We start from the raw sequence: 27498 nt of genomic DNA, 5'->3' as shown, positions 1-27498 counted from the left end.
TAACCTGGGAAACTCGACTTCCCAGTTGCCCACCCTGTCCCACCCGGGTCTGGACTTGCCCTCTCCAACCCTGGCCACAGAACCACAGTGCTCCTGTAAACACGGAAACCGATGGTTACCGGTGCAGGGACTTACCACCTCCAGAGCCTCACAGATCAGGCTCCTGTCTCCTCCACCTGCCCCTACCGATTCATTGCCCCCCTGCCTGGCAGACACCTCATTCCTCAGGTCTCAGTTTCAATGTCACCTCCTCTACAAGACTTTCTCAGACCGCCTCAGGCAGGTCCACTATCTTCTGCTATTTCCTCTACCCGTACATGCTTGAAATCGTAGCTCTAGTTTTCCCTTAGGACCTGACCTGTCTCTCAAACCATGGTCCAAGTACCTGGAGGGTGGGGACCAGATCTGAGCTGTCCCCAATATACTGCAACACCTACAGGCTATCAAGAAATTTAACGGGGGGGGGGGGGGGGGGGGGGGGGTGTGCCCGGGTGGCTCAGTTGGTTGAGCGTCTGACTCTTGACTTTGACTCAGGTCATGATCTCACGGTTCGTGAGATCGAGCCCCCACATTGAGCCCATGCGCTGACAGCACGGGGCCTGCTGGGGATTCTCGCTCTCTCTGCCCCGCCCCCCACCTCTCTCTCCCTCTCAAAATAAGCAAACTTAAAAGAAATTAAAGAGCCCCTCTAGGGTGTGTGTTTTCTTTTTATTGGTGGGCGCAGGTGGGAAGCACATGAACGCACACAACATTCTGAGACTGCTTCTAGCTGTTACCGGCGTGGCCAAGAATTAGTATGGAAAGCCAACAGAACCCAACAGCTATGGAGTGGCTAACGCATGCCTAGCATTCCTAGGCCAGCTGTATATTAATTTTCCTTTTAATCCACATGCAAACCCTATAGGGGACGTGCTAGCAGGCCATCTTATAAACGAGGGCTCCAAGGCTCAGAGAGGTGCCGGAGGTTTAGCCGGACTGAGGTCAGGGATTAGCTTCATCTCCATGGCCCAAGCTGGGCACAGAGCAGGGGCTCCACGCGCGCCTGGGGGACGAACAAGTGAAGGTTTCGAGTCAGGATTCAAAGCCACGTCTAAGACTCCACTTAGACATCTAAGCCCTACCTGCATATTGTTGCTCCCCCATTCCCTCGGTCCAGCTGCCTCTCAAATTCCCCCCCTTTCTGGAAGGGCGATCGCCCGTCCTACCACAGAGACCTCACAGGGCGCCGTATTCCCCTGGCGGTACTTGCTGGGGATCCTCCCAAGAGGCCCACTGTATTATTATGGCTCAGCAGTCTAGTCTCCCAGGGCCACGGAAGCCCATGGAGAAGTTCAATTATTTCCTTTCTCCTCCCAGGAAGGAGAAGGTGGCTGCAGGAACTCAACCTCATCCTAAGGACACTTGCACAGAGGGAGAAACCGACAAAGAATCGGGAGTCTTGAGCCCTGGAAACTCCTCCACCTTGGAGCCCACGAGTGCGCCAGGGCTGAGGGAGCGGGAGAGGGGGGCCGCCAGCGGTCCTTCAGCTGCCCTGGTTTTCTGGATGAGGAAACCACGGCCCACAGAGAAGTGACTTGCCTGAAGGCCCAATGCTAGGTTTAATTATGGAAGGCAGAGACAGGATCAGGACCCGGTGGGGTCCCTCCTCCTAGTGCTGAAGCCTAAATCTAAGCTTTTTGAGGGCAAAAGGTTAAGAGGCAAGGTGCAACAGACGGCAAGGTAGGCAGGCCGTGCCGTAGCCCTCTTTTGTGCGGCCCGCTCGCAATCCTGAGTGGGCATCAACTTCACCCAGAGGGCTTGCCCAATACCGCTCCCTGGCTTCCAGCTCCATAGGACCGAGGTGGGGCCAGAGATCCGCATTCTAACAAGTTCCCGGGGGATCCCGCCAGCCTCGGGGCCCCACTTTGAGAAGACTGGTCACTAATGCCGTGTGTGCTGGGGCGTGGGAGCTCGTGAGGGGAGGCGGGGAGGAGTGTGGCAACAGCTTGTCAATATCTTCAAGTCCACGGGATAGAATCTCGATCTATCAAGTAGGAGACTTCTCACTTAGGTCATTCACAGTTCCTGCCACTGCTGCAATGGACGCAATCTTTCGGACCCTCGTTAAAGCCTACCCAAGGCCACGTAACGAGGCTGCAGACCCTGAAGACTCACATCTGGGTCTGCCTACGGCACCGCCAGCTTACGCCCAACTCCAGGACACTCTAAGAGTGGGCAGGGCGCCAGAGTTCCAGAACAGCTGTCCTACCGCCACGGGGCTTCCAAAAACACTGGGCTGGGGCGAGGTGCTCTGCCGAGGTTCCTCGTGCTACACCTGGCTGGTGCCCCTGCCCTGAGCATCTGAGGGGCAGGGGAGAGGGGTGGATGTCTGGATCCCATCAGCGGGGACATCTGGATTTCAGCTTGGGCAACTGGCCTAACCTCCCAAACAATTTTTTTTTTTTTCTAGAAGGTAAAAGCCACTCTGTTGTTTGTCTGGGGTGTGGTATACTCACCCTCATTTCTGTTGCCCCATGCGAACCAAGGGTTCCTTCCAAACATTCGTCAAACCCGAGTATGCAATCTGGTTACTAACAACAAATGAGTCTTTACTTGCGACTTCCAGTTCTCCTTATGTCTGCGCGAGGCTGGGCTGGGCCGCGAAGGCCCACGTACTCTGCCAAGATCTGACTGCATCATACTTCCAGCCCAGGCCTCAGATGCGCCCTAGACCAGAGCCTTCTGGAAGGACATGTCTGAGACATGTCTGAAAAGAGCAGAAAGGAAAAGACAACAGCAGCAGCGACAACAAAGCCAAAAGGGTGCTGTCCGTGAGATTTCGGGGTTTCCTTTTTCCAGAAGGATGGACGTGAACGCAGAACGAGTCCACTGGAACGAGTCCATCGCTGTGACTTTCCCGTTGGAGCAGCTGGCCGATGCCAAAATCCCACATCATATGCCAAAGCTGACCTGCTCTCCATCACTGCTACGGTACCGGCCAGGCCTTGGAATGACGAAGAGCCAAGGTTTACCACGCGGGAGGTCACCTGCTCAGGTGCCTTCCAGGCTCCTTTTTTTGCAGCCTAGAAAAATAGAGGCACTTTCATCTTCCTCACTCTGCCCTATGGTGTGCCTGGGTGGCTCTAATCCATTCCTCCCGAGTCCCTAGACATCATTTTCTTTTACAAAGAAACAAAACACAGAAATCTGACCTGTGTATGATGCAGGCTGAGTTATAGCTTTCCCCGGGCACCTCTAACTGAAAGTGAAATTCCTTTAAAGTTGGGAAATTCATTGCAGTATTTTATGGTATTGATTTATTTTAAACTTGGCTGGCAGTTTTAAGGCCTGCCATGCCTCTGAATCCCAGAAATGCTGGAGGAGGTCTCCATTTCCTTTGATTCGGTAATACCACAGAGGACTCACTAGTGGAAATGAAAGGAAGGGCTGCGATACTGTATGTTGCTGCCCTAGTTTATCAAGACAGCACCCTGGGCGTTCTCCCCAGGTCCTGGGTCCACAGCGCATCTCTGGTTGGGTTTTCGCTACCAGAACCGTATCCTCTCTCCTCGCCAGCTGGGTGGGTCCTGTACCCAACAAAGCCTCGGTAAAGCTAAGGCGAGTTTCTGGCGAGCCCTGAGCTGTGACCTACTCGCGTATCACCTGGTTTACAAGATGCCTCTGAACTTGCCTTCGGGAACTAGCTCAAGGTACCACCTCCTCCGGGAAGCCCTCCCTCCACTCTCTCCAGGCTTCCTGTAGCTCTCCGGAGCCACAGCGACCACAACTAAGCACCCGTGTCTCATCCGCGCTGCCACACGGGTCAACCGCCAGGGGGCAACACTGGAGGCCAAAGGATCAACACCAAAAGTGACGTGGCCCCATTGAGAGGCACCAAATGATGACATCCTCTGCTTTAGTCAAGATTTACTAAATGCACTGGAAGTTTCGTCGGGGAGAAACCCAACAACTACTGCCATTTTGCTTTGGGTCCAGAGCCTCAACCGCCCAGGCTACTTCCACTTTTACTTGAGACGGGTTTCCACCAGGATACCTGGCAGATAGAACAGGCAACAGGTTGCTTCGGGTCACGTCGGAGTCCCTTCCGCACACTGGTGCCACAGACGGTTCCAGCACTCCCTCAGCGCAAGCGCCCTCCTGGCGGCCATCAGCGGCAGTGGGCTTCGGGTCTCCCACGGTCCAACCTTTGGCTAATTCTCACTTCTGCCTGCTCATGTGGCCTCTGCCTACTGCTCCCCGACCCCTGGTTAGGTGGGTGCCTCCCGTCTCCCAGCCTCGCTTCCCCCTGCCCACGTTGGAGGCCGCGGCGGTGTGACACAGGAGGAATCCGCACACAGGTGAGGTCACCCGAAGGGGCGGGTGGCGGCCAAGATCGGCCGTCAGACTGAACGCTGCCCACGGGCGGCACCGTGCACGAATGCCTTAGGGGTCACCGGTGCGGTGCTGCTTGGAGAGGGACCCTGTCATCTGCCTGAAAACGTCAACCCATCGAAAGCCGCTTTTGAAGAGGCTGCAGGAAGCAGAACGGAGCAGGGAAACCTCCGGTCGGACACCCTGCTTCAAATCCTGGCTCTCAGCACTTAGTAAGAGTGGTTCTCTGCTTCCTCAACTGCAGAAGGACGGCCGCCCGGGACAGGTACGCAGGTGCTATGGGCTGATTATATACAGAGTGTCCACTATAAAAAAGATGTGGAAAGTATTTAATTCAGAGGTGAGGAGAAAGGACAAAACCTCTGCTCAACACCAGTCAGGGGCCCCTCAGAGCAGGTTTTGATAACCAGGGGCTACGATCGTGGGTAGGAGTGCCTGCGTCCTGGAGTGGGGGGTGGGGGGGGCAGGAAATGGGACTTGGAAGGACCCCAACCATCAGGCAGGCCCGCTTACAGCTGGATGATTACAAAAGCGATTTTGCTGTGCGCTGCCCAAAGGGATGCCGTCTGGGCTCAGAGGAGCCAAGGATGCCAGGGAGAAGCAGAATGTGAGGAACAACAGCCCTGGGGCAGGCCTGTCCCCTCACTGAGGCTTTGATGTCCTGAGGAGCTTCAAGGGACAGATTATCCCTGGGGGCCACCGGCCCCATTACATAACCCCACGGCTCAGCTTAGCTTCCTCCCGTTGATACAGCTGGAGCCCGGGCAGAGATGGCGACAGCAGGGGCAGAAGCCAGCCCCTCCCAGGGAACTGTCTGGTCTCACAAACACCAGCCTTTGTGACCCGGGGGAGCCTCCAGAAAACATGAGTGGACGGACCAGGCCCTGCGGCCTCCCTGTAAGCGGGTACCCAGGCCTGCCAGGTCCTCACAGTGAAGGCTGAGCTTTAATTTCCAGGGGAAAGGAGAAGCGAACCTTCTGGATCTTTGCTCCCGACCCCTGCACTCTTACGCAGCCCCGCAGTCCCGTGGAGTGCGAGCGGGGAGATTTCCATTTTACAGACGGGGACTCAAGAGGGGCTCAAGACTACAGATCTGCTTGGATCAAAGGATTGATAAACGCCCACTCAATCTATTCCCCTTCCAGTGAGCTCTCAATTTTAATGTTTTTATTTATTTATTTATTTATTTTTTTTGAGACAGAGAGAGACAGAGTATGAGCAGGGGAGGGGCAAAGAGAGAGAGGGAGACACAGACTCTGAAGCAGGCTCCAGGTCCTGAGCTGTCAGCACAGAGCCTGACGCGGGGCTCGAACTCCCAGACCGTGAGATCATGACCTGAGCTGAAGTCGGACGCTTAACCGCCTGAGCCACCCAGGCGCCCCGGAGCTCTCAATTTTAAACAAGACCCCTCACTCTTTAAGGATCTAGGTCATCTACTAAGGGCAAGGATGGCGTTTCCCTCCTCCCATCCTCTCTTTGGAAGGGTCAAGGCTCCACCAGAGACTAAGTGGGATGAGCCTCTGGGGTGGGAGGAATCAAACGGACTCCAGTCCCCTCAGCAGTTAAGGCTTCAAGGACAAAGTGTCCTTCTTATCCCTCTTTGGGCTACCTAGCTGTTCACCAGCATGCAGTGCTTTCCTGGAGAAGAAACTAGATCCCAACTAGAACCTACTAGGTGTTCCTGGAGTACCCATATTACTCGTCTCAGCCTTCACTTGGTGTTCGTTTGCCAAACACAATTACAAAGACCCATGATTTCAGGGTGCCTGGGTGGCTCAGCTGGTTAAGCAGCCGGCTTCGGCTCAGGTCACGATCTCGCCGTTTGTGAGTTCGAGCCCCGTGTCTGGCTCTGTGCTGACAGCTCAGAGCCTGGAGCCTGCTTCCGATTCTGTGTCTCCCTCTCTCTCTGCCCCTCCCCCACTTGCATTGTCTCTCTCTCTCTCTCAAAAATAAACATTAAAAAAAAAGAAAAATGCAAAGACCCATGATTTCCATAGATGATTCAATGAGGCAATACCCCATATCGGCTGACACCAGGGACTTAGACCTGGGTTTAAATCTAGACTCAGCTCCAGACCAGCAGTGACCTTTGGGAAGTCACATGAAAAGAAATAAATGAAATAATGGTCAAAAACACTTGGCCCACAGATGGCCAGTGACCACCCCCATCCTGGCCACCTTCGGAACTGTCCTTCAAAACCTACCCCTTTAACCTTAACCTCACATGCACAGGGTCTCCAGGTGGGGGTCCCATGGCCAGAAAGCTCAGTTTCATGTGTCTGCTTCCCACAGGGCCTGCAGTCCTATGAGGGAAGGGCAGGGCTTATGTGCTCCTGGATTCACAGCTGGGGCAGGAAGTCACCCTCAACTGAGAGGGGACCCAAATGCCTATCTGTCCCAGGTTCCCAATTTCCCCCTGACAACCCGTGTTTTAATTTACCCTCCGGGGATCCTGTTTCTGGAAATTCAGCTGTTTAAAACGAACCACGTTAAGCATTTCTTTCCCATCTTTTAGTCTCCAGCATCACTTTTGATTAACTGGACACTCAGAATGGGACACAATTTGGGTAGGATTCTGCCAAAAGCAAACAAATGATCTGAAGAGATTTCTATAGCTCCGATGCGAACGAACATGCCGTTGCCTGTTAGATGATCTGGAAAAGGTTGGGAATCTGCAGAAGACCGTGAGGGGCCCCGCCAGAGGCTGGGGGACCGTCCTCTCAAATCTCACAAAACAAGAAAAATCTGAAGCCCGGGTCAAGGGGTCAACTCAGGCCATCCAGCATGCGAGCCCAGAGCCACGTCTTTGGACCACAGGCCAAGGATAAATATATCCTTTATTACTTCAACAATAACTTAAGCCGGATTCTTTTCTCTCCGATGTTAGGCAGCTACCAAGATCACATATGGAACAAAGAGTATTTTCTATGACCCTTCAGGTCACAGCAACATCTGATTTCCTTCAGCAGGCCTGAGCCACCCGCTCCAAGTAAATGTCACTCAAGGGCCCTGGCTTCGTCCGGCCCTAGTAACCGAGGCTTGTATAGGAGACAGCAAACTTGGACACGAATGTGGATTCCCTCATCTCACAGCACCCTCCCTTGGTAACATGGGCGGTGGCACGCAGAACACCAGTCTGGCTTACCCACTTTGGGTAAGGTTTGTAAAGGCCAGCTGGGAGGAAACGTTAGGAATTATTAAACATCTTTAAAAAATGACAAATAAGGGAGCGATAAGACCCACCATCGAGTAATCTTTAAAAATAGAGAAGTTTTCTGGAACAAGCAATTGGACAGAGTTGCCTCTGAGCCCAGCTTTGTTTAAAAAAAAAAAGAAAGAAAGAAAGAAAGAAAGAAAGAAAAGCAATCTGGTAATCCTCTGAGGCAAGGCTACTAAAAACCATGGTCTTCGGAGAGGAACAGAAGACAATACTTTCGCCTCGAGCCAAAGTGTGTATCTAAAATTTAGCATTGCACTTACACAGTTTACACAGGGCGCTTGCACAACCTCTTGTGATTCCAGCCACCTCAACAAGAAAGATCTATCGCATTTTATGGACAGTAAAACCTCAATAAGATAATTATGATCTACCCCATTTAATGGAGGATAAAATCCAGAGAGGTAAAATAACTTGCCCGAGGTCCCACAGCCAGCCAACCACGAAAACGGAACCACTTGGTCCCAGACGGTTCACCAGGCTCTTTTCAGAGGAGCCCTGTGTTGTCAACCCCAAGTGCATGTGTTCAGTGCTGCAGAGAGCTAGAGCCAGGGGGACCCTGACTTGGACATTACTCTGACATCTACAACCCCAGATTATGGAGGCGGTTCTCCATCATGCCGGTACCAGGGACAAGAGTGTTGCCTACACGTGGTGGGAGTTTGAGCCACGACAACAGGCCTAATGGGAAAGCTGGCAAGGACTAAGGACACACAAGTTCCCTGTCTTCATTTGGGACCTTGAATAATTCCTTCTTTCTAGGTCTCCAGCTGCCCTCCACACAAAATTCCTCAGGGAGAGACATCTACACTCCCGGTTCTCCAAAGTGTGGTCTGAAGCGCGGGACTCCATGAAGCCAAACCTTTTCTTAGTAACACCGAGACACGTTTGCCTTTTTACTTTCCTCCTCTCTTGCATGTACCGTGGAGTTTTCTGGAGGTTATGTGATGAGGGACGTGGCACCAGGTTAAACATCAGAAGCAGACAGGAGAACCCAGCTGACTGTTAAGGCAGATGGTAAAAAGACTTGCAAGAATAGATAGAAAGCACGGCCACTCTACCAAATTTTTTTTTTTGAAAATATTTTTCATCAACTATGAGGCTTACATTAAAGCATAGCTGATTTTTATTCATTTGAAAAGAACACTTAAAACGCTTCTCAGTTTTAATTGTTAATTCTGCCAGTATCCATAGACAGAACCCAAACCAGGACCTCTTTGAAGTCCTCAATTTCATGAGTATAACCGAGCCTTTAAACCAAAAACTTGGGAGAATCAATGGTCTATTTTCACTGTCTCCAACTCCTCTCCTTTCATTTCCTCTCAAACCCACCCTCATCAGGGGTTCTCCCCATTATGCGCCACCAAAATTGCTGGTGAGCGCTAATGTCTTCCTGATCGCTGAAGCCCAAGGTCAATCCTCGGTCCTCCTCTCCCTCAACCCACCGCCACAAGGACCACAGCTGATTACTTCCCCCTCCTGATGTCTCATCTTCATCCGGCTTCCAGGACACCAGACCCAGGTCTCCTCTCTCTCTGGCTCCTTTCCTTCTCCCCAACCTCACTGTGGGATGGCCCAGAGCTCGGTCCCTCTTGGAAATCACTATGCCCGCTGCGGTGACTTGGCAGTCTCTAAATTTGTTATCTCTAGACCAGATCTCACCCCTGAACCCCAGACTCCTCTAGCTACCTGTCCCGCCTCTGTGCCTGGATTCCACTTAGGCATTCCAAACTTTCACATGACAGCAAAGCCTAACTTTCCCCAGCCAAACCTGTTCCTCTCGATGCCCCTCCCATCTCATTTGGTGGCAACTCCATCCTTCCAAAGGCTTCCAAGGCCAGAAACCTCTAAGTCATCCTGGATCCCTTTCTCTCATACCATTCGCTCCAGCAGGAAAATTGTTGGCTGACTCCAAAACTCATCCCCGATCCAATCTCCCCTCCCTGGCTCCATGGTTCCAAGCCACCACTCCCTCTCACACCTGGGTTGCTACAGTAGCCTCCTATCTTATCCCCTATCCTTTTAGGGCAGCAGCCACAATGATCCTTTCAAAAGATCAGTTCTCACACAGCTGAAGGACATACCCAGGACTTCCCATCTTCCCCAGGCACAAAACCCCAAATCCTTACAATGGCCTCCAAGGCCTACCCTAGTGGACTCCCAGTCACCTTTCTTGCTTCTGTTCGTACATTCCCCTCCCTGCTCTGCCCAGCTTCTGAGCCTTTATACTGACTGCTCCCTGTCTGGGATGCTTCCCCCCCAGAAATCCTCATGACTCACTCCCTCCACTCCTAACCTTTACTCAAATGTCACTGTCTTGAGAGACCCACCCCGATCTCTTCCACTGAAAAGTACACCTCCGCCCTCCACCTCTCAGTAGTCTGATGTCCCTTGTCCTGCTCTAAGGCCCCCAGAGTACTGAGTATTTTCGAACATATCACTTATAAGTCCATCTCCCCAACAGAATATAAGCTCCACGACTGCCAAGAATATTTGTCTAGTTTATCTACTGACGTATCTTTGGTGCCAAAGAGTCCCGGGCAAATAGTTTCCCAATAGTATGTTGAATATGTGGAATTAGCTTCTCTGTCTATAAAACTTAAGTGGGGAGCAGGGGGAGGCTGCACAATAGTTCATCCCAACTCAAGCCTCCGATCCCTGAACTGGCCAGATACAGCTCACAACTATTGTCCTCATTAGCAGTCAGAGCCTGGGGCACTTTGCAGGGCTACATGCCCCATCTTATCTATGTCAAGGTCATCTATTTCTCCTATCTGAAGGAATCACCCCTATAGGAGCTAAAACTGTGCCCTGCAAAATAGCACAAATCCCAACCGTGGCTGTGCAAATGGAGCCCCGATCTCAATCAGTTGCGACAACCCCACGATTCTAACCCACATTCAGGGGGCGCCTGGGTGGCGCAGTCGGTTAAGCGTCCGACTTCAGCCAGGTCACAATCTCGCGGTCCGTGAGTTCGAGCCCCGCGTCAGGCTCTGGGCTGATGGCTCGGAGCCTGGAGCCTGTTTCCGATTCTGTGTCTCCCTCTCTCTCTCTCTGCCCCTCCCCCGTTCATGCTCTGTCTCTCTCTGTCCCAAAAATAAATAAAAAACGTTGAAAAAAAAAAAAAATTAACCCACATTCAGGTCTCTCTTCCAATGACAACCGTCATCTTACTCCAGGGCAAACTTGAATTCTAAGAGCTTTTTTATAAGCGGAAGGGAAGAGATGTGATGGCGTGAAATACGACGAAACCTGGTCTAGCCAACCCTTTCTGGGCTCTGACCCGGGACTGTCTCCTACTGAGCTTTAGGGAGCACTCTTTCTCGGTGGGCAGTGGGGACGAACTGGCCTGGCATCTGGAAAGTGCTCAGGGGTTTTGGAAAGGATTAACCTGGTGACTCAATCCAGAAGTTCATGGAGAACACTGCAGATGTGACCAGGCTCAACTTGGCACTCAGCACCACCAACTAGCACTCTGAGAGTGATGAAGGGGAAGGAAGGGACTAAGAACCAACCCGGGTGACCGATGGCTCTGTGCCCAACGTGACCCCTGGGATTAGCACCACCCGTTATCGCCTCATCTCAAGGATTCAGCAAATTTAAGAGGAGCTTGTTTCCAACCTGCCCTCGTAAGAAAAAGAAGGTAGGAGGGAGGGAGAAATACACCTGCAACTTAAATTAGGACAGTGGAGAAATGACTTAACCCCCTGCGGAGTCGCAAAGGTGAACCAAAAGGCTACTGTGTCCCCCTGGCGTATCTGGGGGTCGATGTTCTTTTCCCTTCCCACAAAACTAGGCTGGACGATGTGAGCTTAATTCACATCTGACCAATCCACCAGCCAGCACTTGTGTCTGCTGCCACGAATCTCCCCAAATTTAGGAGCTCCTTGTGCTTCCACATCTGGCCAGCTGTCCTGCCAACCGCCTGCCCTGAAGACCCAGGCACCCTTCCATCCTCACGGCTACTCAATTTCAGGTTCAACGACATCCCTCATGGTGGGAATAAACTAATTGGTCCGTCTGGTCTCCCAGGCCCCAGTTCAACTCAACTCGCACGTGCCGGAAGTTCTTAATTGCTGCGCTGCTCTGCTCCGCGGGTGGCTCCCAGATGCCTACTAAGTCAAGGCCAAATTCCAGGGTCCCTGGTGCCACCTGATTTCTGATTTCATTTCCCTCACTCACACCTCAGACTCTGGTCCAGGTGAACTCCCACTGCCACTGCTGGTACTCTTTGATTTGCCACCTCAGCTCCGTCTGCTCTCCTGGCAGGTCACGGTCTCTCTGGTTATCACCGGGCTGCTGTCTCCGCGACCCCAAACCAGGGGAGGTACTCAAAGGCGCTAGGCTGCCTGTCTTCAGGTCCTCTGCAGAGGCTAGTCCTTTTCCCTGCAATGCTCCCCTGACCCCCAATTCCCCAACTCCCCTAAAAGGCTCATTTCCCTTCCTATCAGTTCTCCTTTGTGGGAAAGCAACTATGGTAAGTACCGATCAATGTTTCTCTCCCCAACTAAGCTGCAGAATTCATGGGGATGGGGCCATTTTCTGAATTTGCTGACCACTGCTACCCCAGGGCCCAGCACAGCACTCAAACGAAAGCCCGAATCAATCTCCTTAAATAAGCGAAGACTTCCGCATAAGACTATTCACTCGCACGTCATTTACAGTCATCTAAAATGGAGAAAACCATCAGATGTCTAAAGCAGGAGAAAGGTTACGTTATGGCACATGTAACGGAATGCCAATGTTGGAAAACTGTACTTTCAAAGGATCACATGGGGAAATGCTCAGACTAGCGCCGAAAGGGCAGGAAACAAAGCGGTGCCTAAATATAGCACGCTCTAAACCGTGCAGAATTGCACGTGTGACCAGGAGGGATACCATCAGGGGTAGCGTGTATTCTCTGAAAAAAACCGTCCGTACCTCTTTTGCACGTTTATTGATCAATGGATGAGGAAAAGGGATTTCTAAAAACCTCGAGACGCCGCTCAAATGCAACGTCCACTCGGAAAACCTCGCTAGACTTTCGGGCTCTTTCTTCCTCCACCCCACAGATCTCCTCCTCGTGACCTGTGGGGGGTGGGGGCAGGGGGGTCTCTGATCACAAGCACTTTGTGGTCTTTCACCCTACTATCTGCCCCTCCCCACCCCCCCAACTCCACGGGGCTCCCTCAAGGGCCCAGGATGAAGGATCCAGTCCAGGAAGTGTGCATGCAGAGCAAAAAGAGTACACTCACCTAGTTTCAAAACACTCAAGATGCTTTGCCCTGAATTTTAAGCAGCACATGTGACCTGGTCCATTCTGGTTTCAAGTTCAAAGGCATCAGGCCGGTCCTGTGGGTTAGCAGCTAACATATCTTTCAAGAGCTGCTTGATCCCCTCAGACATGGAAGTCCTGCGTTTCTGGGGGATGTGCAACTCCATCTTTGGGTTTTCTAGCAGCGCCTCGCCAACAGGGACGATTTCGGTCCCCTGTTTGATATAGGTCCCCAGGAGCTCCTTCTTGGTCTCAGAGTCAATAAAAGTGATTCTTTCTATCATTGCCCAGATGATAATGCCCAGGGCAAAGATGTCGGCCTTGGCTGTGTAGTGTCCCTCCCAGACTTCGGGGGCCATGTAGAAGTCGGAGCCGCAGGCTGAGGACAGCCAGTATTTATTCACATTCACATTTTTGTGGTCTTGATGGCCCTCTTTTCCTCGGGGGGCTAACCCAGCACAGACCTTGCTTAGTCCAAAGTCTGCCACCTTGAGGATGGGGGTGCCAGACCGCTCCGTGATGAGGATGTTGTCTGGCTTTAGGTCCCTGTGCACGATGTGGTTTTTGTGCAGGAAGGCAATGGCGCTCGTGAGCTGTAGCATGAAGCTTTTGTTGGTAGCTGGGTCCGGCCTCCGGGACAGGACGTACTGATTCAGGTCTCCACCTTCACAGAACTCCATGACAAACCAGAGATAGCAGGGCTCCTCAGCATAACCCAGGATCCTTTCTCCTAAATCAAAGAAGACCGGAAAGAATTTGAGTGCCATGGACACATTCGCGTCACCGGTAAGGCGACAGGCACGCGGCTCGGGAAGGGAAGAGTGACACGGGTGACAACGCTCCGGTCCAAGAGGACCCGCCAAACTGGCACTGAGCCAACACCGCACAAGCAGGCCCATCTCTAAGCACGCAGGAGGAAATCAGGGTCAACAAGGTAGGAGCGGCACGGGCTGCAGGGGCGGGTGTTAGACACCCGGCTCTGGAATCACCCGGCGCCTGGGTACCAAGGGGCTTACTGCTGGCTGGTTGGATGAATAACCAGGAGGCAACTGCCCTCGGTCCACTTGTCCAAGTTTGCTTCCGCTGCTTCACTTGTAAACGGCCACATGTAATCACTCACAGAATACCTATACCGGCACCTGCCATTCAATTCGGTATTTACCACCACCCAGGAGGTGGGAGGAAACAGCCCCATCTTACGAGATGAAGAATCTGAGGCTCACAGACACTTAAGAGTCCAGGGACTCAAATGCGTGACTAGGAAGCCATGGTATCTCATTACCGTGCCTCCAGACAGCAGCACGCCCCCACAGCTTGCGGGGCTGCGGGCCAGACGAGGGCAAGTGTGCACGGAGGCCATCAACGGTCTGTTCATCCCCTCCAAGCGAAGGACCTTTCCCCCCACCCCGCTCTCCTATAACCGGCGAGGCTCTTGTCAATGCACTTAGAATGGCACCACAATTTTATTTCAGAGGCATACTCCAACCAGAGTTTCCTGCTCACCCACATCTGGCCAGCACAAGCTAGTTATATAACAGGCCCCTGTCTCCATAAAGTTTAGCTTCAGGGACATAACAGGTATCTAGAACGGCAAGTATCTTAAGCATCTGCATTGAAGTCAACTTTTACGAACAGGGAAGGGTGGGTGGGAGTTGCCAGACCTGGGAGTCAGGAGGGAGGCGGAAGACTGGAGTTACACCTAAAGGACAGGCAGATCAGTGGGGATAAGAGAATTCTAGGCTGCGAGACGGGATGGATAATGGAACACAGGAACAAACCGTAAACAGGAAGTCTGGAGGAACAGTGGGGTCCAAAGTAGACGAAGGAGTTAGAATCAAACTGTGTCGGCCGGAAACTCCGGCTCTGCCTTTCCAGAAGTCTTTCCTTTGGACCCAAAGAAACTCCAGGAAAGCTGGTGGTTGGCATCTACCGACAAATCCCAATGTTCTTTATAAAGCAATTAATGGCCCATGGAGTCCTTTGGTGGAAGTTACTTGAGGACTGGAACTGCCCCCAGAGTCTAAAGAGGCAGATGGCTTATGTTGCTGATGAAAAGGCTGGGCCCACGGGGGGTGGGCATATGGGTCATTCATGATTGAGCCAATGCCCGAAGACAGTCCTCAGATCCCTACCAGTGTCCCCACTCCCCCGGAAAGCAAGAGTCACACCTCTTCACGCAGCCTCCACCAAGGCAGAGTTCCCCAGAAGCCGCCACTCTGGGCGCTCTAGGGGGAGGCAAGACCGATAGATGAACAAGGCAAAAGCTCTAGGTTTTTGACCAAGATCGGTCAGACCACACTTCCCCTGTAATTATATAATTTGTTTAGATTACTCACAATCAAAGCAATACAGGTAGAACCAGTTTAGGGCAGATGGGTGTTGTTGTTATTATTATTTTTTTTAATTAGCTTGTTCCCACCTCCTCATCCTCTTTCTAGGTCACTGGCTCTGATGGGCTGAGGTTCTTTATCTGAAAACACTGCAAGATGATGCAGTGATCTGAAGCCCAAATCAATCCAGACTCCAGAGTAAAGACTCATAAAAAGGAGGGCAAGAGAGGTTTACTGGTGGTACAGCCAGAAAGGAAGCGATTAAAAAGCCATCAAATTCCCTCGGCAAGGGCGACCATCAGAAAACAGTGAAACTTTTTCACTGAAAGTGGGGAAATAGAGGGTGGGGAATGGTGATTACTTTATATACAAAGTTGGTAACCACGGCAACTAAAGGCAAAAGAAAACAAGTCGGCAAAACAGTCTACACTGTAGGTCCAGGTTGGAAGAACGGCGGTGGGGGGGGGGGGGGAAGGGTACGTAAGTGCCCTAAGCAGGGGATGGGGGGGAGGGGAGGGGGGTAGACGGGCCCCAGGACTGAAGAGCTAGCACTGGGGGAATGATCGAAGCCCAGAAGGTGCTACAGGGGGGGCTGCTGGATGAGAGGGCAGGACGAAGCAGTCTCAGAATCAGACACAGACAGCATCAGCGAGCATGACAGAATGGAAAACTGGGGAAGGCGGCTACTTGTCCCAGACGCAAGAAGCCATTTCCCTGCACAGGCACGGGGCCGTGGGCTCCTTTCGTAAGAAAACCACAGCATGTATTTTCACGCAGGAATCCCCAGCTGCCTACTCATAAACATAAGAGAGGCATGTGAGAATTCCAGTCCTTTCCTCCGGGAAGACTGCCTACCTGAGCCCCTACCTACCTTACAGCAAGAGGGAGGAGGGAGGGGACAGGGCACTTGATGCATTTTTGTGGAGATGCAAGGCCGGGCAAAGAAATGGGAAGGGTTAGGAGGGGAGACTTAGAAGATGAGGAGTCTGGTTTAGACACCAGCTCTGCCCACTGGTTAACTAGGTGGTTCATTAGTTCAATGGAAAACAAGGAGGGCCGGAGATACCATGGAAAGATGGCTAGAACCGTGGGCAAAGGTTGGGAGAGATGGCCGAACCCCTCTGAGCCTCTGCCTCGTCTGCCAAACGAGAGGGACACCTACACCACATATTCCTGGGAGTTAAGTCTCAGGCAAAAAATACACTTCGCAGAGCCTAAGATACTTTGGGGAAAGGACATCCTAACCGTCAGTAACATCCCTCCTGGGCCTCAGCCAAGTCCGAGGAAGCCACCGATTCCAATAACCCCGGTGCTGTAGGCCAGAGTGAAGCTCCCACATGTTAGGACCCTGGAATCAGAAAATGAAAAGTAGAAGATTCTATTGTGTTGCTCAGGTTCTTACGAGCCAAACCCATGTTCTAGCCAGACCAGATGGTTTTGAGGTGCTCTCTCCCTATAAGACCTCCCCTCTTCCCAGATCTCTGCAGGTGCATCTGAATGCGTACCTTTCTTTGGGTCCTGCCTGAATGCCAACCGACTGGATGCCTGCCTGATCCCCCAGTAACTTCCTTCTTCCCACCGGCCACCGCCCTAGCCTTGTAATTTACCAGCCCTAGCCTTGTAATTTACCAAGGTGACTGCACACCGGGAAGGAAAAAGGCTCAAACCTCCAGGGATTACCAAGCACGGATTCCCGGAGACACATTGCTGGGGTCCACCAGTCAGCAGGGGGCTCATGAAGGTCAGGTGATCCAAGGGAGCTTCGGCGCCCGTCCATCTCCCGGAGGGCCCAGCGGTCACCAAGCCACCCCATGCTTACCCCCAATTTCAAGATGTGTAAGTGGAATACACATGCGCCGTCTAGTAGAAACCCCACATGAAGCTTACAGCTCTTTGAATGGATAGAAACGAAAGTAAATCTTGTAATTCCTTTGGTGCAGCCTGACAGTTCTGTAAGGTGAGGAGTTAAAAATTTAGCTTCCCCAAGGCGGGAGAAAAGACTGGTACCTGGAACTGTTCAGGATTTGGGAGAGGCCGCTGGCCTCTGGGTCCCAGGCACCATTTAAACGTCAACGTGGGAGCAGTCTCATCTCTCCGGACACTGTCTTATAAGGTGGGGAAACTAAGAGGAAGGTTAAGTAACTTGCCCAAGATCCCCGAAATGACTGGTTGGGTAAGATGTGAACCTCCATTGCCAACTCCTTCCACCACCCAAGGCTGTCGCCTGGGTCCCAAGAAATGCAGCTTGATTAAAGCGAGACAGGCCCACTTTCAGGATAGTTTGGTTACCTTCCCCTCAAGGCCAACAGCCAGGAGACCACCACATAAACTCTACGTCAAAACGTATGCTAAGCCACAGCTCACAGGAAGACAGAGAAAATGGGAGGGGGAAAAAAAAGTCAAGCAGGTGTCTCCTATCTCATTACTCAGGGGAATAGGCACTGTTGGCATCTCCCAACAAAAATGGGGCCTGCTTTGTTCAGAGACTTGAGGCCAGTAGGCTCAGCATAAGGGTAAGTCAGCGTGAGCTTTGGGACAGCAGCAACCTCCTAGAAAGGGATACAAAATCCCCAGGGATTTAGAAGCCTCTACCCAAAGCTACCTCCAGAAGTTGGATCTCCTTGCTCTAGTCCATTCCATTTAAACATTTCCTGGGCACACACTGCTGGTCAGACACCGGCCCCGAGATAACCAGTGGTCTCTGCCCTCGCAAGGGATTCTCGTGTTTTGATGTAGAATGACCAACCGCAGCTAAGAGAGCAAGGAATAGGCCAAGGAAGCGAAGCGGGAAGGGTGGTTAGGAGAGAAGAAAGGCAGGCTGCAATCACTCAAGAGCAACCCCTGAGCTGGGTCTCCAAGGATGCAGAACGAACACACCGCACAGGGCGGGTGTGAGCTTGCAGCAAGGGACCCAAGGAATCTGGGGGTCAACGCAGAAAACGGAGGAGGAGGTGGGCAGCAATGAGGCTGGGAAGGATGCCTGAGTTGGGTCCAAAGAACCGGTGTCTGGCCAACTGAAGGATTTGAACTTCGGCTCTAAGAAACAGGCAATAAAGGGGCGCCTGGGTGGCTCAGTCGGTTGGGCGACCGACTTCGGCTCAGGTCATGCTCTCACAGTCCGTGAGTTCGAGCCCCGCGTCGGGCTCTGTGCTGACAGCTCGGAGCCTGGAGCCTGCTTCGGATTCTGTGTCTCCCTCTCTCTCTGCCCCTCCCCTGCTCATGCTCTGTCTCAAAAATAAATAAAAACATTAAAAAAAAAAAAAAAAAGAAATGGGCCATAAAAGTTGTTGGCAGATTTTAGAAGGATATACTACTTCCTGAATCTTAAGTCACTGATTTGGAGACATACCGTTTACGTTAAGACGTACGGGCTGCGGACAACCCTACCACACGCAACTGTTGAAGCTGGGTTCTGACCGCCAAGATGGCAGGGGAGGGGAGAGAAGGGCACGGAGGGGGAGAGGGGGAGGTCTCGGGAGGTTTAGAATCAACAGAACTTAGGAACATCACCCGTCCTCCGTGATGGAAAGGAAGAACTGAGAGAGAGCTCTGGCCAACCTTCTTCTTACTCCGAACCCCTATCTACTTAGACCATAACTGTATCCCCATTTCCGGGTGAGGACGCTAAGGCTCACGATTACATTACTTGCCTGTGGTCTCACAGCTAGTAAGAGGCAGGGCCCAGTCTCTATAGCCTGGATTCCTTTTTAAGTTTAGTTTTGAGGGAGAGAGAAAGAGTACGCGTGGGGGAGGGGCAGAGAAAGAGAAAGAGAGAGAGAAAGAGAGAGAGAAAGAGAGAGAGAAAGAGAGAGAGAAAGAGAGAGAGAAAGAGAGAGAGAAAGAGAGAGAGAAAGAGAGAGAGAAAGAGAGAGAGAAAGAGAGAGAGAGAGAGAGAGAGAGAGAGAGAAAGAGAGAGAGAAAGAGAGAGAGAGAGAAAGAGAGAGAGAGAAAGAGAGAGAGAGAGAAAGAGAGAGAGAGAGAAAGAGAGAGAGAGAGAAAGAGAGAGAGAGAGAAAGAGAGAGAGAGAGAAAGAGAGAGAGAGAGAAAGAGAGAGAGAGAGAAAGAGAGAGAGAGAGAAAGAGAGAGAGAGAGAAAGAGAGAGAGAGAGAGAAAGAGAGAGGGAGAGACAGACGGACACAGAATCCGAAGCAGGCTCCGGGGTCCGAGCTGAATGGAACCCCTAGCCGTTCTACACCCCCTGTGGCGCAAGGTCCCGGTTAAGTTCAGGAACGTATGCCCCCAAGGAGTTTAACGTTCACCATGTCCCTAGTGTTGATAGACCAACCACGCAATTTTCAGCGGAGCACTAATTAGGATTTTGACAAGTCTTCAAGATGCTCCATCCATGCGACATAAAAAAATCTCACTCTAGGAATTTATTCTAAGAATACCAAAAAGACAAAAAAAAAAAAAAAAAAAAAAAAAAAAATCCTATGGCCGACAGCAGCAAGAAGGGCACAGCAAGTGCCCAAAGCACCAGAACTGGTATTTGATACAACAAAGTAAAAGTGAAGGACTGGATGGGGCGCCAGGGGTGGCCCAGCCGGTTGCACGCGTCCCACTTCGGTTCAGGTCGTATCTCGCGATCCATGGGTTCGAGCCCCACTTTGGGCTCTGTGCTGACAGCTCAGAGCCTGGAGCCTGCTTCGGATTCTGTGTCCCCCCCCACCTCTCAAAAAATGAATAAACGTTAAAAAAAAAAAAAAAAAAGTGAACGACTGGAAACAAGAGCCCAAGAAGGGTTAGTGGATAATTATGGTATTGCCGCTTGGCTGAATGCTTTCAAGGGTCGTGTTATACTTCTAATTTACTTAAATAAGTCAAAAGAGGAGGTCACATACCACGTCGGATGCCAAGTTTAATACAAAATTTTAAAAATAGAAAGTTATAATTTTTTCTAAGAAAAAGGGTTAGGAAAAAAAAAAAATCGAGAAAGATGAACTCCCAGTCTCAATGACCTTGGGCTGTGTCAGGTTACTATAAGGAGGCTGGGTCCAGTATCAACACACAGGGTGTGTTCAAAGTACTTCACAAGATTAGTCAAATGTCATTGTGCTCTGGACAATCAACCCCTGATGGTGACTGCCAAGACAAGACACAGCCTCCTACAGAGGCCAAGAACCCAAGAAGCCACAGGCCTAACAGAAAAGGACAAGGGCTGTGGAGCCAGCCAGGCCCAGGGTCGACGCCCCCACTCTTCCATTTACATGGCTATGTGACCTCTGGGCGAGTGTTGTAAGACCCTATGAGTTGGTTTCATTTCCATCAACTGGGAGACATCTACCTCCTGAGGCTATTGGAAGGCTTAACTGTGACACAGGAAGCATTCTGCATGGTACCCGGATGCCAGAACAGACAACTACTGGGCGTTAATTATATTCTTGTGTCTGGACACCACTGGTGGCCCTCTGACAGTCATAAGGCAGCGTGTCAAGGATGCGGAAATTGGAAAGAGCATCTGGATGTAAATCTACAGCTGACCCTTCGCTGATAGTACTGGACGAGTTACTTGACCTTCACAGATCCGGATTTTTCCACGTAGGAGACTGTGTGTGCCTCACACACAGTAGGTGCTCAGTAATTGGGCGCAATGAAGCCAGATGAGAACTGTGAGAGGCTTACAACAACAGCAAGGAAAGTTCCAGTAGGAAGCATGCAGAATATGTACATTAAAGACAACTAGGTAAGGGTCCAGAATTCTGGAGTCACTAAGGACTCTACCAAAGGCCAAATCGGAGTTGAAAGCGAACGGATGTTTTATAGGGGGTTGAGCAATTCTTAGGAATTTCCACTATAAAAAGCCTACCCAGTGCAACTCAATTAGCCAAAACTCTCGATTAAGCAAGGGCTGTTCCCGTCTCCCGAGACCGACATCTACAATTCCCAGTGCACACAGAAGGCAGTCAGTAGTGAGGGAAGTCTGCGCGGTTGTCTCCGGACGTTCAAGAGCAGACCAGAAGGGAGGTAACAGGGTCCCCAGCAGCTGAGACACGGGGGAGGCCCCAGTAGAAATCAGCAGTGCCAAGTACTGATTAGTACATAATTAAAAACAAACAGTAGCCATTAGTTTCGGAGTAAAATGTGATTATGCCCATTTAACCACCAAGAAAAACAGAAGCGCACCCAGAACTTAAGCCACCTGTCCCAAGAGCGCGGCACAGCTGGTCAAGGAGAATGGAGTCAAGCCCTAACGCCCGTGCTTGGTTATTTGCTTGGCTATTTTACACCGCGCAAGTTCACAAACTTCAGTCTCCCCACTGGTAAAACGGGTAATTACAGGACTCCTACAGTAGAGAATTCAGAGTTGCTTTCTAGGGGTCTGGCCTAAGGTTTTCCTAGGCACTCAACAGGCTGGGGCGGGGGCAGCTAAGACCCTGGCTTCCCATCCCACAGAAACTCTGGCCTCTACTCTAGTCTACCTTCTCTGTTTCCCCCGTGTCTCCCCACTCCAGAGGGAACCTCTGCCGTTTCCTAGGCTACCCATCACTCACGACCTTGAACTGCGGTCACTTGGGCCTGTGTCTTCTGCACGCCCCATGGAGGGAACTTTGCAAAGCCTCTCCCAATGCAGTGCCTGACTCACCGTCACCACTGGGCATAGACACACAGACAAGACTTCCCAAGGACCTAGATTCCCACCCCTGTGAAGCCACCTAAAGATCTCTTCATACAGTAAACATGAAAGTTGGTGAAGCAGAACTTGTGTCTTACCAAGACGGCATAAGCCAGACCCCCAGCTTTTCCAAACTTATTTGGTTTAACAAGCCTTGGGTTCGTCCTGGAGATTATATATTATATATAAAAATATATATATGTATATATTATACATATACATATATATATTTATACATATAAATTTATTTATTTATAAATATAAATTTATTTATTTACATATATAAATTATATATAAATTTATATATATAAATTTATTTACATATATACATTATATATATAAATTTATATATGTAAATATATATATTTATATATACATCACTTGTTGCTGTTTGTCAGAAGGATCAGCATGTGCATTAGAGTGTGCCAGAATTTGAGTTTAGGTTGACAGTGAGTCTTAAGTCTTAGACTTGTCTGCCGTCTCCTAAGCGGCAGCCACCTTGAACTTAGTTTTAGGTGCATTTGGGACAGGGTCCTTTGGCAATGGAAACAGGGGATAAAAGCAAGCTGTTGATGTTTTAACTCCTGTTTTTTGTGAAAAGTACTAAAAAAGCTAAACAAAGACATCAACTCATCAGCCAAATAATTTACAGGATTGTTAATCTGGTTTAAAAAAGCCTAGAAGGCTGGTTTGAATGCTACCACTAACTCTGTAGGGGGGCAAATCCTCATTTCTAGGCTTGTTTCCGTCCACCGACTCTGGAACTTCTGTTCTCTACTTACCACAGAGACTTGTTTGGTCCATGTTCAGAGAGAAGGGAACGACATAAGACATAGAAGCTACCAAAAAAAGTTGGACAGAACCAAGAACTACATTAAGTTTCTCTTTCGACATTGGATTTATAGGTCAAATGATTAAGACTGTAGAGATGCCTACCGTGTATTCACTAGACAGCAGATACTGAAGGGGGAAGAAACCCAAACTATTCTCTATTTGGCCCAACTGTGAAATAAATCCCCTTTACCTATCTACACGGTCCTACGCATCCTTCTTTCAAGCCTACCTTCTCCGCCAACTCCTGGCTAACTCTAGATTATCATTCCTGTTAATCCTGTGCAACACTCTGTAGAAAGCCCTCGTTAACCAACTTACCTTTTCCTCAGGTGACCCTGATTAGCACTTAAAGTCTTCTACAGGTCCTCAAACTTTCCCAATTTAGGTTGCTTTGGGGGCAAAGATTGTCCTTCCTCCACCCCCACCCCCACCCCCCCCCCCCGCAATCCCCAGAAATGCTACTATGGGGACTAAGTAAAATTATGTAGATTTGGTTCAATTGAGGCTTTAAAATCAGATTAACACTTTTTTGGCCTATTTCAAAATTAGTCTAAATTGCAGGAGACTGGGCAAAAGGTGACCGCAGAAGAGTCTGTTTAATGACAGGGTTGAACCAGATTATCTGTAAGATTCCTTCCAGCTCGGACATTTCTGAGTGATAACAGCATACTGCAGCGCCCCAGGGCAGTTTAAGACTGCAAATTTTGGAAGCTGAAGGCAAGGAAAGCTTAACCTAAAGTGGGCCTTTTTGTTCTTTACTTTAATACTAATAGCGGAAAACAATGCCTATTTACAGCTTGCTAAATTTACATTTGACATGTAAATGTCAATGTTAGTTTCAACAGCTAGGTTGTCTACATTTCCTTTATTGCTCTGAGCCCAGAGGGTTACCCGACCCACAGTAGAGGCTCCCACACTTTATGGAAGACTCCCTACCACTGAAAGGGACAATTAAAGTGTGCGCCCTAAAGCAAAATTAATTTCCTTTCTCTAGACCGGTTTTAATTCACACAAAGAGGTAGAAAATACCAGTTTTTCCCTCCACCTGGTGTTATGGACAACGCAGACAACAGGATGGGTTCCATGGTCAGACAAGTTTTTCAGAAACTTGAACATGAACACAGTGAATCTCAAGAGGGATGATGACAGAGAATTCAAAGTGTGGACTGAACTTGCTGAGGCTGCTAGTTCCTCCTGACCTGAGCACTTAGGGACATTCCCAGAGTGCACCGCAAGCTTCAGGACATAGGCACACTTATCTTACGGATAGAGGAATGCTCCCCACAGGTTTTAAACAACTTGTTGTAGGTCTCATGTAGTGAGTTCAGACAAGCCAGGACTGAAAGCGAGCCTAACGCCAAAGCCTATGGTATTAACCACCAGACTAGGCTGCGGCCGTTTACCATGGAGTTTTGACAAATCCGACATGCGAGAGAATTCGAACAGTAGCTATAGGCAAGGAGAGGAAGTCAAGACTCCACACCCAGGTGGAAACTTCGAGATTGGTGTCGTTGAACTGAGGGTAGAAGGGGACCACTGGCAAAGTGTGAAATCCCACATTCCAAGGCAGTCCTGTATCATGGAAATCCAGACTATCCAGGGGAGAAGACAGCCTCAGAACGGAAGCGAAGAGGGAGCAGAACACAGGTAAACTCAAATCTCCTGGAAAGTCTTTTCAAAACAAATGTCTTTACCCTGGGGAGACAGGGTGGGCTTTTTAAGGTGGGAGGCAGGGCTGGGCATAAAAAGTGAAAACCTGTTTTGAAAAATAGGACCCCAGGTGATACAGATCATGTCCCTCAACCCACTGTCAAACAACTGAAATGGGACAGAGTTCTCTTGGGATGGGCTGTAGGAGATTAAAATCAGGCAAAAGCTTCAAATAAAATGCCCTATCCAGCCCCACCCCAAATCCTACCCATTCTTAAAGGTCACTTCCACCTTTTTCTCTGGGGAAGTGAGGGCATCATTACCCATTTCAAAGAATCTAGGCCTTGAATCAAGACACATCTGGGTTCACTGTCACTTAAGCTCTGAAAAACTGTAAAGAAACCCAACTTTCCTGTACAAGCTGATTAACCTCATCAACTTCTATTTGTTCACCTCTAATCCTTAGTTTCTTCATTTATAGAAAGAGGAAAGGGTTTACCTTTAAAATCCAAAGTCTAGGACCTAGCTAGGGCTCAGATTGGTGACCTCTCCCTTGAGAAGGTCTCCTTAGACCTTTCTAGCCCAGCTGCCCTCTCCTCTCTGAAGAGATCCTTGGCTACTTGGAGTCTGAACAAACCTGAACACTCAGCATGAACTCACTCCCTAACAGCAGCTAAAACCCAAAAATTAGGATTAGCCCTCCCATGACTGCAAAGTTCCCTTGCCTCCCTGGGGCCCCATCTTCACTACGAAGAAAAATACCCCAGACAGCCAGTCTTAGGGAGTTAAGAAAAAGATTAAGTATGTAAAACAGAGGAAAGGAGGAAAAAGGTGTAACAAGTTAGGTGACAGCTCTAGGCCCTCCTGGGGGGTTATTATTCTGCAGGACCCAGAGGACTTAGCCAGGGAAACCCACCAGTGTATTTGACTGTCCTGGGATGGGCTGAGGGGTCCCCAAGGAAAATGGAACACTAGAAAGTTAAGAGTTTGGGGGTGGAGCTGGAGGGTGTCAGGACATTTGGAACCAGACAGGGAGGAGGTGTGGGTGGGTCCAGTAAAGTTCTTTTTGTTTGCTTTGGGAGGGAAAGAGAAGAGGCCCTAGAGAGGGGGCTGTGAAGTTCTTGCACCAACTCTGAACCCAATCCCCTTCTGGCCCTGTGGAACTTCCAAGTGCTAGAAGTTTAATAACAGTTCGCCTTTATTGAGCACTAAGATAATAGTTAGCACTTAAGGGGCCCTTTTTACGAAAATACCAGCTAACGTGTGCACCAGGGGCTGATCCCGGGTCCTGAGAGGAGAAGACGGCCCAAATGCCTGGGCCCTGGGAAGGAGGGTGTGTCTGGGCCCAGGGTGACAGGACCAGGACCAGGGCCTACGGGTCTAGGGGTCAGCCGGGGGCCGAGCCATCCAGGGGAGCGGGTCCAGGGGAGCAGCCACCCATGGGAGCGGGACAGCCGGCGGCGCTCCTACCTTTGAGCGAGGTCTCCACCAGGCGCAGGTAAAGCTGCGAGCTCTTGTTGCCGTGGCTCATGCGCTGGGCTAGCCCGTTGCGCTGCAGGACGCACTCCTCAAACTGCACGACGTTCTGGTGGCGCCGTTTGAGGCTGGTCAGGGCCCAGAATTCGGCCAGCGCCAGCTCTACGTTCTCGGGGGCGTCGCAGCGGATCTTCTTGACCGCCACCCGGGCCCCGCTGCGCCCGGCCACTGCCTCGTAAACCACGCCGTAGCTGCCGCGCCCGATCTCTGCCAACAGGCTGTACCGCGGCCGCGCCGACCCGCCGCCGCCCTCTGGCCGCCGCCGCGCCAGGTAGGCCTCGCCCGGGGCCTCGGCTGCCACCGGATCCATGGCCTGGGCCGCTGCCGGCCTCAGCTTCGCGCTGGGCGCCCGCGGCACAGGGCTTCGCCTTTTCCGCTCGGGGCTTTGTGTACCTCTGCGGGCGCCGTCCTCCTCCCCCGTTTCCATGGCTGCGGGCGGCGGGGGGAGCAGCAACGGCGCTGCCCGGGTCCCCCCTGCCTCATCCCTCCGTCCGGCCCCGGGACGTGGAGGAGCGGGACCTTGGATTGTGACCTGCGGACGAAAGGATTGGTTAACCAACTAGGCCGAAGCAGGGAGGCTAGGAGCGCAGGCCGCAGGGCGTCCCACCTCCTCCTTCTCCTCCTCCGGCCGCCGCGGCCCCTTTAAGACGGAAGCTGCCGCTGATGACTGAACAGGGGAGGGGAGGGGAAAGCGGGAAAGACGAAACCACTAGACTGTGGCTCAGAGGGGGAACCGGAAAGAAAAGCAAAACATCCCCGTCTTCTCAGCTAAACTGTCGCCTAAAAACAGAAAAAACAAGGACCAGCAGTCTTTACAATTTAAGAAAATTGCCTTAAGAAGCAATTCTGACTGTGGAAATCTTCTTCCCTGCCTGGTCTCCTCTGGGATACCCCTCCCCGCATCCCGCTTTAGGTTCTCCCGGGTGTAAACAGTCCATTGAATTAAGCCAGAGCTGAGCCCGGCGGACCGACCCAAGTCCCCGAGGGCGGCGGGTTGGGTTAAAAATTCCGCGTCCCTGAGCCCGCCAAACTGGGGCCCGATTGCCCTCCCCAAGCGCCCGAGGTGATGGGGGTGGCTCCAGCCTCGGCGCCTGTTGTGACACCGCAGACTGCACCCTTACCTGGCCGGCGCCCCTCCACTTCCGGGCGGCCCGTTTCCCCCCTGGCGTCCCGGGCTGGGGATGGTCCGCTCCCGGCCAGGGCTGCCTCCTGTACCGAGCGGCGCCAGAGGCGGCGGCCCGGGCCGAGTGTGCTCCGAAGCCTGCTGCCGCGCGGGGGGTGGCAGCGGCGCTGGCGGGGGAGAACCGGGTGTCCGGGCTCCCGCGGCTCTCCACGTGTTCGCGCCAGCTGAGCCCTTTACATAACCTGTTTATATAAGCCGCACCTCCCGCCCGTACTCGGGCCAGTGGGGGCTCTTGGTGGCCCATCCCCCGGGAGGCCGGTCGAGTACCGCGCCGCCTGGGTCTTGCCAAGGTCGACAGAGCAGCCGCAGCCAGGCGCACCGGGCACGCCGCGCCGGGGCCCAATCACAAGCGAGAACACCCAGCCGACAAAAAATAGGCGCCAAATTCCGCGATCCGCTGCGTCCTCCTGGCCTCCGCGGCCGACTGCGCGCCGCAGCCCCCTCCCTCCTCGCCCTCGCGTGGGGCTGCGCGCAGTAGGCGCCTAATAAATACTGATTGGTTGATTGGAT

At 51.5% G+C, this 27498-nt stretch overlaps 1 protein-coding gene across 3 annotated transcripts in view; it reads right to left on the bottom strand.

Moving 5' to 3' along the window:
* STK35 (serine/threonine kinase 35) overlaps positions 1-27293 on the bottom strand; it is a 43071-nt gene extending 15778 nt beyond the window's left edge. Inside the window, exons 1-4 of one of the 3 annotated variants that reach the window (XM_043602727.1) lie at positions 26927-27267; positions 25740-26337; positions 12823-13572; positions 12509-12655 (exon numbers count right to left, since the gene is read on the bottom strand). In XM_043602727.1, coding sequence (XP_043458662.1) covers positions 12860-13572; positions 25740-26337; positions 26927-27232 — 1617 coding nt within the window. In that variant the 5' untranslated portion in view covers positions 27233-27267 and the 3' untranslated portion in view covers positions 12509-12655; positions 12823-12859. Of the gene's footprint in view, positions 1-12508; positions 12656-12822; positions 13573-25739; positions 26338-26412; positions 26822-26926 lie in introns of those variants that run through there. The other 2 variants (XM_043602726.1, XM_043602728.1) reach the window with 2 other exon arrangements.
* Positions 27294-27498: the final 205 nt, after the last annotated feature.

The sequence above is a fragment of the Prionailurus bengalensis genome, chromosome A3 (assembly GCF_016509475.1).
Source record: "Prionailurus bengalensis isolate Pbe53 chromosome A3, Fcat_Pben_1.1_paternal_pri, whole genome shotgun sequence".
In the NCBI taxonomy this organism is placed as follows: domain Eukaryota; kingdom Metazoa; phylum Chordata; class Mammalia; order Carnivora; family Felidae; genus Prionailurus; species Prionailurus bengalensis.
The sequence above is the reverse complement of the archived record's forward strand: the minus strand, read 5'-3'. Positions and strand labels throughout refer to the sequence as shown.